The 15,179-nt window shown below is 31.9% G+C and overlaps 1 protein-coding gene across 1 annotated transcript in view; it reads left to right on the top strand.

Annotated features, from left to right (window-relative positions):
• The window catches only part of SI (sucrase-isomaltase), a 160,315-nt gene that overhangs the window by 59,974 nt on the left and 85,162 nt on the right, over positions 1–15,179 (top strand). The window contains exons 4-12 of the mRNA XM_047875261.1: positions 4,648–4,765; positions 5,067–5,176; positions 6,138–6,289; positions 7,702–7,873; positions 9,543–9,642; positions 10,596–10,708; positions 12,880–13,005; positions 13,584–13,715; positions 13,803–13,922. Of these exons, the coding sequence (XP_047731217.1) occupies positions 4,648–4,765; positions 5,067–5,176; positions 6,138–6,289; positions 7,702–7,873; positions 9,543–9,642; positions 10,596–10,708; positions 12,880–13,005; positions 13,584–13,715; positions 13,803–13,922 (1,143 nt within the window). The remainder of the gene's footprint in view (positions 1–4,647; positions 4,766–5,066; positions 5,177–6,137; positions 6,290–7,701; positions 7,874–9,542; positions 9,643–10,595; positions 10,709–12,879; positions 13,006–13,583; positions 13,716–13,802; positions 13,923–15,179) is intronic.

Below are 15,179 nucleotides of genomic sequence, written 5' to 3'. Positions count from 1 at the left end.
CTCCAGGGAAACAATATTTAAAAGCTAATTGTTTAAGGTTTTGATGGCTACTATTAGTTTTTACTGTCAGCCTGTAAGGTTGCTAAAGAGTGTTTTCAATGTGAAACAAATTAAACTTATGAATTTAACAAATTTCAGCTAACAAGTATTTGTCATTTAAGAAAAGAAGGTGAACTTATTTTAACAGCAGCTATAATTCTACCCAGAATGTATTAATCTGCCTGGGCTTCTATTATAAAATGCCAGGCTGAGTGGCTTAAATAATAGACATTTACTTTCCCACTGTTCTGGAGACTAGAAGTCATGATGCTACCAGCGTTGGTTTCTAGCGAGACATCTCATCCTGCTTTGTAGACAGCTGGATTCTTGTATCTTCATTTGGTCTTTCCTTTGTGCTTGCACAGAAGGAGAGAGAGAGTATATATGTGACCATGCTCTGGCATCTCTTCCTCTTTTTATGAGAGCACCAATCCTTTCAGATTTGCATCCCAGCTTTATGTCTTCATTTAACCTTAATTACCTCCTTGAAGGCCCTATCTCCAAATACAGTCAGATAAGGGGTCAGGGATTAAGGCTTCCTACCTAAGAATTGTTGGGGGACACAGTTCAGTCCATAAAACAATCAATTGCTGTAACTATAATAATAACAATATTACATGTAATTCCATATGTATACTAACACACATATAATAAAAATAAGAAAAAAACAAATTTATTGTATTTTTATCCACCAAAGTTTATGACTATTGATGGGTATTTAATGTGTTTTAATTTTTTTGCTTTTTCCAATTAAGAAAAAAGAAAATTGAAGTTCACTCCTATGTGGAATTTGAGAAGAAAAACAAATGAGCAAAGGGGAAAAAGAGAGAGAGGCAAACCAAGAAACAAATTCTTAACCATAGAGAACAAACTGATCGTTACAAGAGGGGAGGTGTGTGTAGGGGGGGTGCTTAACTAGGTGATGGGGATTAAGGAGGGTACTTGTGATAAGCCCCAGGTATTTTATGGAAGTGTGGACTATGTTGTACACCTGAAACTAATACTCTGCGTTATGTTAACTAACTGGATTTTATTTATTTTTTATCAAGTTTATTTGTTTTGAGAAGAGAGAGAGAGAGACAGAGAGAGAGAATGAGCAGGGATGGAACAGAGAAGGGGAGAGAGAGAATCCCAAACAGGCTCCACACTGTCAGTACAAAGCCAGTCATGTGGCTTAGTCCTATGAAACAGGAGATCATGACCTGAGCTGAAATTGAGAGTTGGACACTCAACTGACTGAGACACCCAGGCACCCCTGTCTCATAGAGTTCTTGAAGGGACTAAACATGTAATGCACTGAAAGCACTCAAATACTAGACATTATTATGAGCACCTGTTCCTTCCCAGCGGCTGTCCTAAGCAGCTAGCTCACTTAAACAGGAACAAGTCTTCATGGGATCATTCACTATTGTGTTCTTGCCTCATCTGTTCCTCCTGAGCAAAAAGAATGATACTGCAAATATCCAGTTACTTTCATGTCATTAACAATTCTGGAAGGGGTTCTTTAAAAAAAAATTTTAATGTTTATTTATTTTTGAGAGAGACAGAGCATGCAAGCAGGGGAGGGCGGGGACGGGGCACAGAATCTGAAGCAGGCTCCAGGCTCTGAGCTGTCAGCACAGAGCCCAGCTTGGGGCTCAAACTCATGAACCATGAGATCGTGACCTGAGCCGAAGTCGGACGCTTTAAGTGAGCCACCCAGGCTCCTGGAAGGGGTTCTTTTAACTCAAGAGTTTACAAAGATATCAGAAGTGACTAATTGAGAATGACTGAGCTCACATCATAAAATTAATTATATATAGATTATTAAGCCTAACTGGAATTTAAATAAAAACAAAAGTAACTTTTTAAACAATATTACAATAATAGGGGAAAATGCCTGTAATCTTGAAAAATAGGCAGAATGACTAAACATAAATAATAATTATCAAAATCTCTAAAGATAAACCAAAATTATCCATATTTTAAAAACAATGAGGATTGGGGCGCCTGGGTGGCTCAGTCGGTTGAGTGTCCGACTTCAGCTCAGGTCATGATCTCACAGCTCATGAGTTCAAGCCCCGCGTCGGGCTCTGTGCTGACAGCTCAGGGCCTGGAGCCTGCTTCGGATTCTGTGTCTCCCTCTCTCTCTGCCCCTAACCCACTCACATTCTGTCTCTGTCTCTCTTAAAAATAAATAAACATTAAAAAAGCTTTTTTAAAACAATGAGGATATACAGTTTTGAACTAGTATTTTGCTGTGTATATGTAGTGGTATGAATGATATGTCCTCTACAAATTCATGTCTACTTGGAGCCTTATAATATGACTTTATTTGAGCCTAGTTGCTCAGTCAGTTAAGCATCCAACTCTTGATTTTGGCTCAGCTCATGATTTTGTGATTCATGGGATCAAGCCCTGCATCAGGCTCTGCATGGACAGCACATAGCCTGCTTGGGATTCCCTCTCTTCTCTCTCTCTGCCCCTCCTCCCACTCTCTGTCTCTGTCCCTCTCTTTCTCAAAATAAACATTACTTGGATATAAGATCTTTGCAGATGTAATTATATGCTAAATGAAATCTTGCTATTTGGGTGGGTCCTAAATCCAATGACTGGTGTCCCTTCAAGAGAAGGGGATGACATACAGAGAACCACAGGGAAGAAGGCAGTGTGAAGATGGAAGTACAGATTGGAGTATGGTGTCTTCAAATCAAAAAATGCCAACTTTCCAGGAGCCATCAGAAGCTATGACTAGACAAGGAAGCAGTCTTTCCTAGAGCCTTGGACAGAGCATGGTTCAGCTAGCACCTTGAAGTAGGACTTCTAGATTCCAGAACTGTGAGAGAATAAATTTCTTTTCATTCAGACAATCCTATTAGAACAGGCCTAGGACCCAAATATAGTATGTTTGGAAGAACTTCATGTAACTCCATTTTACTATATTTTTTTTATTTTAGCAAAATGTGATTATAGTTTGCTTATTTATATTTTCTTAACAGCTTTACACTTTCCCAAATCCGTTTCTCTATGTTTAGTTCTACCTCTCAGTTTTGTACCAACATTTAAAAAGCTTCTTGTAAAGATTACCATAAATGACAATTTTTTGTGTGTGTAATTATCTCTTTCTATTGCTGGGAGTACTTCTATAAGTTCTATAACTAGAGGGAAAATTACCTGATCAGAAGTCACACATACTTTAGATTCTGATAGGTAATGAACCCCTAAAATATCAGGTCAAATTGTACTTCCATTTTCAATGTACATGTATGTATGTTTGTACTTGTGTGTGTGCATGTGTATGTGTATCTGAAGCCAGTTTAATTTGATGTTAAAGTAGGAGATAAGTTAATATGTCAGCCTCTGAAAGAGTAGCTTTAAACTATTTTCAAGACAAATAGGCAAGAAAAAAATACACAGATGCTCAAATTATGAAAGTGTGTAACACTATTAAATTTAAATATTAAGTAGATTTTTAATTATATCAGTGTTAACACACAGAATTACCATGTGCCTCAACTTTTTACATAAGCATATATAGTTTTTTCCACTTCACATAATCTTTCCATACAGATCATAAAACTACTCAAGAGCTCAGTGTTTTGCTTTATTCTTTGGATATAATGGCTACAACTAGTTACAACCTGGCACATAAATTAGTTTAAAATATTAAACTAACAAGTGGCTGGAAATAACTGCCTTAAACATGTTATGTAGGCTTGAATTCAGGGCATGTCTTCATCTTTATACACTCACTTGTAGCTTGATACATAATTGATAGTCAAAAATATTTCAGTTCTTCTGTATTGACTATGTGACAACAGAATACATTATAATTACTCATAGGGCAGACTTTAAAAAAAAACATAGGCTTAGTAGTAGTATATCTTGGAATCTGGGATTGTGATACCTTCAGCTTTGTTCTTTCTCAAGATTACTTTGGCTACTTGGTGTCTTTTGTGGTACTGTCCGAATTTTAGTATTATTTGTTCTGGTTCTGTGAAAGATGTTGTTGGTATTTTGATAGAGATTATATTGAAACTGTAGATTGCTTTGAGCAGTATATTCAAATAAAAAAATTAAAATCAAAGACATAAAGAAAAACATAAGTTTACAATAATGTGCACAGATATGTAAATTTGATAAATCACAACTCAGAGTATCAATTTCTAATAGGATGTAATTAATTCACATTATCAAATATTTATATTTCTGCTAAGTGAAAGGAACAAGAGAATAGATGATTTTGTTTAATTTTTTTAATGTTTACTTAGTTTTGAGAGAGAGAGACAGACAGAACATGATGAGCAGGGAAGGGGCAGAGAGAGAGGGAGACACAGAATCTGAAACAGGGTTCAGGCTCTGAGCTGTCAGCACAGAGCCCAACGCGGGGCTTGACCTTAGAACTGTGGGATCATGATCTGAGCTGAAATCTGATGCTTAACCAAGTGAGCCACCCAGGTGCCCTGAGAATACATGCTATTTTAACATACGGTATTCTTGAAGAAATCAGCTTGTTTTCCAGGCATTTAATTCAAACATTTATTGGAATGGATGTTTAAAAACTAGGTATTAACACATGATAACAGTACTAATCATGTGATATGATTCCTTTTATAAATGTTTTAACAGGCAGTTTGCTCAGAGAGAGGCTGCTGCTGGAAGCCATGGAATGACTCTCTTATTCCTTGGTGCTTCTTCGCAGATAATCATGGCTATAATGTTGAGAGAATGATAACAACAAGTATTGGTGAGAAATGTTCCATCATGGTGATCCAATATAATATATTTTAATTGGAAAACAAAAAATATATTTTAAATTTTTCTTTGGGAAAATATCTTAAATAGAATCAAGTGGGAAATTTGTACGCAAGAATGTTTAAATATGTTAGATCAAGGATTTTATTTTTGCAAGATTGTATCTTCCAAATAATAAAAGAAGTCATTATTTGTAATAAAGGAAATACAATTATAAAAATATTAAAAATATTTAATAGTTATTACTCTTTATAAATAAAATCACTCGCACCAACTTTTTTTCTTTCTTTAAGGGCTTGAAGCCAAATTAAACAGGAAACCTTCACCTACGCTCTTTGGAAATGACATTACTAGTGTTCTTATCACAACTCAAAATCAGACACCCAATCGTTTCCGATTTAAGGTTTGTTTTTTGATATTTATAAAGAGGAATTAATCATAAAAGGAAGTTATGAGCACATTCTTCATCTTACCAAGACATTTTCTCTCTTAAGAAATACTTATTCCAAAGCAAAGGACTAAGTGGACTAGTTATTTCAGTTCTCTGAGCCTGTTTACTGAAATGTATCATAAGAATAGTTTCTCTGGCAGTTCTTTTTGAAAAATTTCATAATACTCTCAATGTAAAATATTGGATACAGTGTCTTGAGAAGAGTAAACACTCAATAAACTTTAGCAGTTTTTATTACTTCAACCATAGACTATGATGAAGGATTAGTTTAAAATTTAATTTGAGAAACATGTTAATTGTGGTGTATACATGTGACTTATACTTACTAGTTCTTTTTACAGGTATCCCTTTTATTCATGATTTTAAAGACACTAATTCCTATTATTTTGTAAGTGAGTAGTTTACTTGAATTTTGGATCTTTTGGATTTGGAAGTGAAAACAACACCATATTCTTTGTACACTACTTTTTCAGCAATTTCACAAGAATTAGGTATTTTTTTTAACCAAATATAAAGTTCTTCATGGGATTTCTAAGGAGATGAACACTAAAAAGCAATAAGAATAATTAAACTCACAAAGATACAGTATTCAAGAATCAATATTTAGTAATACTATCATTAATATATATTAATATTATATTATATAATTAATATATATTTTTATCAGCCAAAAATATTTTTATTATATACGGTACTTTTATGACCAATTCTATATTCCTTAACAATGTATACAATTCTGTGCATAACCATACAACAACGTTAGAATTAAGTTTATGGCCAGATTAATAGTTCCTCTGTTAAGTTACTAAATTTAGTATTTTTTATTCAAAACTTGCATTTGATACTTAATTTTGAATTGGAAGATGAAATAATGGTTTTCAATCAAATGATGCTAATTGTTTAATCTTTACAGATAACTGATCCAAATAATAGAAGATATGAAGTTCCTCATCAGTTAGTAAAAGAATTTACTGGTACCACAGCTTCTAATACATTGTATGACGTGCAGGTTGTAGAAAATCCATTTAGCATCAAAGTTATTAGAAAAAGCAATAATAGAATTTTGTAAGTATCTTATTTTACATTTCTCTAAGGTTAAATAACCAGTCAATTCTATTCTGTCATAGAATTAGGAAAAGTTTAATTTTAAGGCATTTTCAGAAAGAATAAATTTCCTCCCAAATGGGTGGATGTGCATCCTTGTAAAGACTATAATGTAAAGCAGTTTTATTTCCTGTGGATGAAAGGTACAAAGGTGAATGAAAATGCACAAACTAGGGCCAATCAAAGATGAAGGTAAAGAGCATCACCGAAAAGCATTTTAGCTCTCCCTGTATTTTTGCATAGCTAGAACTCCTGTTTTGTCCTTTCCCCATTGTTTATCATATTCTGTTGCCAATTTTTAGAATCAAATAGTTATTCAGAAAGGGGCTAATTCCCATGGTCATATTAAAGGACTTCATATATATATATATATATATATATATATATATATATATATATGAAAAATACATATGTATGAAATAATGTGTATGAAAATGTATATACTTAATTAAATATTGCCTGAATGCTTTCATTATGAATGAATTTGGGGGGATATTTGCAGCAAGGGATTTAGCAATTTTTAAGATATCTCGCATCTCTAAGAAGGTTAATTGAGCAGGGTGCCTGGGTGACTCAGTTAAGCTCTGACTTTGCCTCAGGTCACCATCTCACAGTTCGTGAGTTCGAGCACCACATCGGGCTCTCTGCTGTCAGTGCAGAGCCTGCTTTGGATCCTCTGTCTTCCTCTCTGTCTCTGCCCCTCACCCTCTCTCTCTCTCTCTCTCATAAAAATAAAATAAACATTAAATTAAAAAGGTTAACTGAGCAATTGTCAAGATTAAATCTCAGCAGTTACTTTCCTTAAATATATTTTAATGATTTGCAATTGACATTATGTTAATTGTCACAAAAGTATTAAATGCATTTAACATTTCTTGTAGGATATATCTGATATGAATCCAACATACAATCTTCTTAATTTTGGAAAAATTATTTTGAACCTAACTTTAATATATGTGTTAGAGGTGTGAAAGCTAGTTTAGTACTATATTTTAAAATAGTGTCTCTGGAGCAAGGCAGAACTGGGTTTGAAATCTGGCTTTGCTAGTTACCAGTTTGTCACCTTAGAACACAGGACATAATTTTCCCAATTTGTGTTATTTGTAGAATTGAACTGATACTGGTAGTTACACTTCAAGTTTGTGGTGATTAAAGGAGAGGATGTATACGGAGAATCATATTGGTGGTGATGAAGCAAATTGTGTTGATGAAATTAACAAATTCTGTTTATGGTATAATTCATATATTCCTAAGAAGTGATCACAGTTAAAGATTGACATATTTAAAGTGAAATATTCAGCATGGTAACATAGATCCTTATTTTGTAGAACATTTTATTTGTTTCTAGATCATTTATTTATTTTATTGTACAGGTTTGACACCAGCATTGGTCCTTTGGTGTACTCTGACCAGTATTTACAGATTTCAACCAGACTTTCCAATGAATATATTTATGGCATTGGGGAACATATTCATAAGAGATTTCGTCACGATTTAAACTGGAAAACATGGCCAATTTTTACCCGGGATCAACTTCCCGGTGACGTAAGGAACTCTTTTTTTTTTTTTTTTATGTAAATAAAATCATTATATTGGAGAAGGTGATAATGTTACCCTATTTGAAGCCATCATTTATTGTATGTCAGTGATAACCTAATATAGGAGCTTGTTTACTTCAGGGGTGATGATTTTTAATAGTCTCAAATTAACTCAAAAAGTAACCAACAGATTTTAGTTCAAATAGGTATATCTATTTTATGAATATTTTCTTTTGATTTGATTTTTGTATTCTATCATTCCCTTTTCAATAATTCTTATGCTTAAACCAATACATGGCTAGTCATTGAGCTAGAATAATTCTAAACACTTACTGTGTTCTCTATCACTTTGTATGATATGGTGTCTGCCTATTTATTGGACATCATATTGTACATCTGTGTCTGCATCTTCCCCTTCCATAACATATGATAATCTTATATAAGTTTATATATTTGCACAGAGGGTTGGTTCCCTTTTTAAATACTGTAACTTGAGGTTCCTTATCATTTGTACAATAAGTCACTGAGAGATAATTTGAACTTTAATCTCATAAGAACTTCTCCCAAACTCCCCCGTGCAGAATTAGTCTTTATTTCTAAACTTTTGTTCATGTTTTAGTATGACAGTCACTACAGGTTAGTCTTTGTGTATATATTTGTATATAATTCTAAGATGAGATTCTTTAGAACAAAGACCATATCATTAAAAAATTATTTTTAGGGGTTCCTGGGTGGCTCAGTCATTTAAGCATTTGACTTCGGCTGAGGTCGTGATTTCATGGCTTGTGTGTTCAAGCCCCTCATCAGGCTCTGTGCTGATAGCTCAGAGCCTGGAGCCTGCTTCAGATTTTGTGTCTCCCTCTCTCTCTGCCCCTAACTCCCACCTCTCTCTCTCTCTCTCTCTCTCTCTCTCTCTCTCTCTCTCTCAAAAATTAAATAAACATTAAAAAAATTTTAATATTTTTAATTGATTCATGGTTGCTTTGAGTCAATTGTTAGTGACTTTTAAAATGCCAGTGCTATTTCATTCCCAAAAATGAATAAATGGTGGTTGCTTTAAAGAGCCTCATTTGGTACAGAACTACTACTAATAAAGATTCTACCAGTCTGTTTTTATAGCATCACTATCTGTAATGAACACCTAATAAACACCAGGCTATTTTCCATTCATTCTTTTCTTGGAACCTCCATATCCTATCAGCCAGGAATTCTTTTTTCTTTTGCCTTATAAGTGTATTCCCAATTGTTCTCAGCTATTTCATGTACTCCTTGGTTTATAGCAAATGTAGTGGGGAAGTTCTATAAGGTTGGACGTCATCTTGGAATTCCCTGTCCTGCCTTGGACATAACATGGACCATAATGAATAAAAGTGCCATTTTCTTAACATGAATGGCTAATTAAAACTCAGTCAGATAAGACATAAAGGAAAGTTAAGTAATCTAGTCATAGTATAATGAATATATTATGTTACATATTTTATATAGTAACATATTAATAATCAAAATAGGTTAATTTTTTTGCCACAGTGTTTCATATGGTATGTATAGTAATTAGTATAGAAGTATGAGGAGTAAATTACAGAAACTAATGGGAATATATAAAGACCATGTTAAATATATAATCTTTTTTACTTTAAATATACTTTAAAATTAATGTTCAAATTTTTGCCTTACAGAATAATAATAATTTATATGGTCATCAGACATTCTTCATGTGCATCGAAGATACTTCTGGAAAGTCATTTGGTGTTTTCTTAATGAACAGCAATGCAATGGGTAAGAGTAATTTATCTGGTAATATATTTAAATGAGATATAACTTGAAATGTTTGAACTGTTCTCTTTATTCCAATAATGTATGTCAGAGTAAACTCTATTGGTAATGATTTAGTATATGAAATTATTACAAGCAGAGTTTGTAGTGAGTAAGACAATGGAATTTTACTTATAAGTGTGTCTATTTTGGGGAGAGTATACTATGTTATTATAGTCAGGCACTTTCTTCAGAGCTTTCACAGCAATAGTGAAACACATCCATGGAAAGGAATATTCCCATTCCCACAGCCTCACTTGTTAAGATAATTTAACATACCACTACAACCAAAAAAAAAAAAAAAAAAAAGGAAAGTCTATATAATGTAGGGAGAGAAAGAAGAAGATTAATTTTTGAGTTTATCATAATTCAAGTAATGTAGAATGTTTTTTTAAATGTTGTGAGTGTAATACCAATGTATAACATATGAATTAGTGATAATAAAAAGTTCCAAAATTCAACAGTGTCCCAGCGAGAACAGTATATTAAAATGGTTATCCAGGCAATTATTGTCTATGTAGAGAAAAAAAAATTCTGTAGTTTTTTCTTAAAAATTAATGTGAGAATATGACCTTTTAGAGAATCTTCAATTAACACAACTAATTGAAATGCAATTTCAGAAAACAAAATTTTGTTATAAAAGGACTGATTACCTGGCTATGCAGTTTCCAGGGAGAGATTCTGCCAACATCTGTAGAAGGAAACAGCTGTGATTTCCTATCATAAACCTCATAGATGGTGGCGTTCTACTTTTCTCGTATATTCTTCCTATCTTTAGTATCTTATTTTACCTTAGTTATTTAAAAACAGTGCAAAAATGTATGGTTAATATGAAGTACTTAAAATAGACACTGCGGTTATTTTATCACTGTGTATATTTTTACTAGTTATATATGTTTCTCCAATTTAATTTGTAGAAATTTTCATCCAGCCTACTCCAATAGTAACTTACAGAGTTATTGGCGGAATTCTGGACTTTTACATCTTTCTAGGAGATACACCAGAACAAGTAGTTCAACAGTATCAAGAGGTATGTTTTACATCTATTTTAATAAATTAATTTCTACTATACTTTTCTTTCAACCATCATGTCTAATTTTATTTAAGATATCTGGGGCCTCTTAGCTAAATATATTTTTAAATCTTACCATTTTCAGGTATGAGTAGGTGGTTTTTGTTTTTGTCTTTCCTATACAATAATGACTATGCATATTTATATGTCTATATTTCTTATATCAAATTATTTATTGGTTCTAGGCAGCTGAGTTCAGGAGTAGGATTTTTTGAAATGTTGCATATTAAATCTTTACTTATTCATGACCTACTTTGGTGGGATAAAGCCAAGGAGAGTATTTTCTATTCAAGGCTGAGGGTACGCAAGGGTGCGTAGGTCATACACCCCTTTGATAAAAATCCTAGAGGCAAATGAGTTATAAGGAAGACTAGTAAAACTTGCTGTTAATGCATAGTAGGTAAACTCCAGGAAAATTGTCTCTGATGCTCAGGCTTAAAACAGAAGATTTTGAAACATAGTGTGAAGTCTTATGTCATCTGTCTAAGCAACTCTTGCTTCCCTATTAAATAATGTCTTCATGTACCTAAGTCCAAGGTGGGTCTTAGAGAGACAAGGAATCCAGGGGTACCCTGAGTCTACTTCTAAAATATAATTCTGTATTTCTTTTATATAATTATTTTATATAATTTTTCTCCTGTGACTGTTGGTACATAATTCTTGGTGTTAGCATGGAAAAATAAATTATTTTTATTGGCCTAAGATTTACGGATTATGTCTATTTTTAAAATCTTGTTTTATTGATGTGTATTTTGATATACATTTCCCATTTGCTAAAATGATCTTAAAAGAGAAGTAATTACTATCAAAAACTTTTCTTTAATTAGGATCCAAATGTCTGATATGAGAGTAGGTAGAGTTTTACACAATTAAATAATTTACAGTGTCTAACAATTCCCAAATTGCTATTGATAAATATGAACTTCAGAAAAGGATACAAAATTTACAATCTATAATACTAAATTATAATTACAATGTTAGGCTGGCCTTTATACAACTTTGCATATGGTTACCACACCACCAAAACTGTGGATAGCACATTTTTTAAAAAGAATTTGACATTGGATTTGTGAAATACCAGCTAGGATTGTTGTCTGTTACATGCTGAGTACAGTCTGTGGTCAGCAGGAATTGAGTCTGAGTTATGCATGGCGTATGAATGCAGCATACATTTAGTATAGTAGTGCACTTGCTTTAAATAATTTTATGGGCAGTCTTCCAAAGGCGTGTATTTAAGCAATAAGATACAATAGTTGTGTAGAATGTAATATAGTTAATCACTGCATTTAAATGAGGTACAAGCTATGTGGAGAGTAGGCAAAAGAAACTTTATTGTTTGAAGAAAAACAATTTTTTTTCTGTATAAGCTAACACTCTTGAGGTCTCAATATGTTAAAATATAAAGCAATTCATTTGGTGAATAGTTTTAAAAACAATGTTTCTGTATAGAGTGTAATATAAATAATATGTGAGCTAATATAATAATATTTTACATACTTTTATGAAAAATTATGTTACATGTGTATACTACACACACAAAGAAATTTCAATTATATGTCCAAATCTATAATGAAATGTAGTGAAACATAAGATGTTTGTGAAATGAGATGAAAAATGCTAACTTTTTCAATTTTTATACTATTTTATTTTTAAAATAAATTTAATGTTTAAATTGAATAGAATATATAACCCAATATAAGTAACTTAAGAATTGTTACATTGTAGTTTTTTATGCATATATGATAGAGAAATCATGGAATGTGTGTGTATGTGTATGCCTATATTAAAAAAAATCATTATGCCAAAAAGGTTATTATACTATACTATACTATACTATACTATACTATACTATAACTTAATACTCAGTTTTAGTTAAAACAATTTACTATTACTTACACTTGGATTTCCATGTATTTGCAAAGTCATGTCCTCTTGTGACGACACACTAATTTATAATAAAATTCTAACATAAAATCCAGAACGCATTTTAGAATGCAGGTAACACTAATTCTTTGTTCAAAATATGTAATTTAAGTTAAATAAATATCAGAGATATTAGAATAATAAGCATATTCATAATAATTTTAATGTTCTTTATTGAAATTAATCAAATATCCATTTACTTCAAGCTTGTTGGACGACCCGCAATGCCAGTATATTGGAGTCTTGGATTCCAGCTGAGTCGCTGGAATTATAAGTCACTTGATGTAGTGAAAGAAGTGGTAAAAAGAAATCGGGATGCTGGCATACCATTTGTAAGTGGGATGAAGGGTTTATGGGATTACATACCAAGTTAAATATTGTCACATAATAATAAATGTGATTGTCAGCATTACACATGATATTATACTATATAATATAAATGTGGATTATTAAGATGTGTTTTAATGTTAAAGGATATTTTAAATCTATACACAAGGCCAGGTCTACTTGAGATTTTAAGAACTAATTATTATTTATACTAGAATACATGTTTAACTGTGAACATCATATTCAGTTTTTTAAAATAGATTATTTTTTACTGCCTATATACTTTTTAACGTATTTTATGTAGCATATAGGCTTTGTTTTCTATACAATGATTCCTGTATATAAAATATAGTACTTATTCAGTGATCATCACTGAAAAAAATGTGAATAATCACTTAATGTTTTTGTATTTTAGAATTAGAAAAATTAGTTTATAAACTATTTCATGGTTTTTAGTAAAATAAAAGAGATCTAAGTTCATTTACCTTTTAATCATTATATTTATAAAGCATTGGGCTTAAAGGTTGAAGTGATTAGAGTCCTTTCAGTACTACTTATTGAAATATACTCTACTAATTTTCAGGATACACAGGTCACTGATATTGACTATATGGAAGCAAAGAAAGACTTTACTTATGATAAAGTTGCATTTAAAGGCCTCCCTGAATTTGTTCAAGATTTGCACGACCATGGACAGAAATATGTCATCATCTTGGTAATGACATTATGTATTAATATGTTTTTAGTATTTACATATTTGTAACTTAATATATTTTCTATAGTTTCTTCTTTCTATTATTAGGATCCCGCAATTTCCATAGATAAGCTAAGCAATGGAACGGCATATGCCACCTATGAGAGGGGAAATGCAAAACATGTGTGGGTAAATGATTCAGATGGGACTACAGCAATTATTGGCGAGGTAAATTATGATATTCATTAAAGTTGTGTTGCTTAGATTTTCTGTTGTGTAATGACAGTTTTCGTAAGTGTGTGTGTGTGTGTGTGTGTGTGTGTATTTGCTTTCAAATATGGACTTGGTATTTTAATTGTGTAAAGAAATTTTAGATTGGTATTTTAATTGTGTAAAGAAATTTTAGAGAGGAAATATTTCATAATTTCTATCTCTAAAACAGTTTTAGTAAGAAGACATAGATTTCAATGCTATACACAATTAAAACAAAACTAACAAAATATAATTAGATTATTACAAAAATTCTGATATTTTGATGTAAAATAAATACTTCTATAAATTGAGTACTTTAGTGCTGGATACTAAATTTTATGATTTGTATTTAATCCTCACAGTAAAATAATGAGATACATACCTATAATTAGAATTTTTACTTTATAGGTGAAAAAAATGAATTTGAGATAGGTATAGTAACTTCCCTAATATCACAGAGCTAATAAAGAAGAGTTATGAAAATGACTAGTTCCCAAATGCATAATCTTAACCAGAACACATATTCTTTTGAAGACAGCTTTCTAAGACATATCAAAAACTATAAAGTCTAGATACACTAACTTGGTAATTCCACTTCTGTAATTTAGTCAAAGGAAATAAAGTAAGAGATAATGTCAGTGTATAAAAAACATGTATTATAGCATTATTTACTGTAATGAAGATACACTAGCCATCACTTTTTATTGAATTCATCAATATCAAAATTTCTGGTGAAAGTCTTATTCAAATAATTATGAGCTCCATCAGAAACAAAGGCTGAATTTCTTCCCATAATTCCTATTACTATCTCACAGAATATACCCTGTTAAACCTACTCCATTTGCTGTGAACAGATTGGATAGCCAATAGTCATATTTTTGGATATAAAACAGTATTATTTTTTTCATTCATCTGAATGTGAATTTCTCTAGTCTGTCATTACTTTAAGTAATGAGCAGATAATTTTAAGAAGTATAAAAAGACAGCATAGTATGGGTAGTGTCTAATAGCCTGGACTCAGATATGTGATTGCTGTGTTTGAATTCCTTCTGTACCACTGATTAGCGGTGTGATCTTGAAAAATGTATTTAGTTTCTCTGTTTATCACTTCTTTCATCTGTAAAGTGGGTTTAATTATAGTGACTAACTCATCTGTAAAGCAGTGATTAAAAAAATACCCATCTTCTGTAGTTCTAGTGAAGATTAAATGAGCTATTAATTATGAAAATGCTC

This window comes from Prionailurus viverrinus, chromosome C2, assembly GCF_022837055.1.
Source record: "Prionailurus viverrinus isolate Anna chromosome C2, UM_Priviv_1.0, whole genome shotgun sequence".
NCBI lineage: Eukaryota > Metazoa > Chordata > Mammalia > Carnivora > Felidae > Prionailurus > Prionailurus viverrinus.
This window is presented reverse-complemented; position numbering and strand designations above follow the sequence as displayed.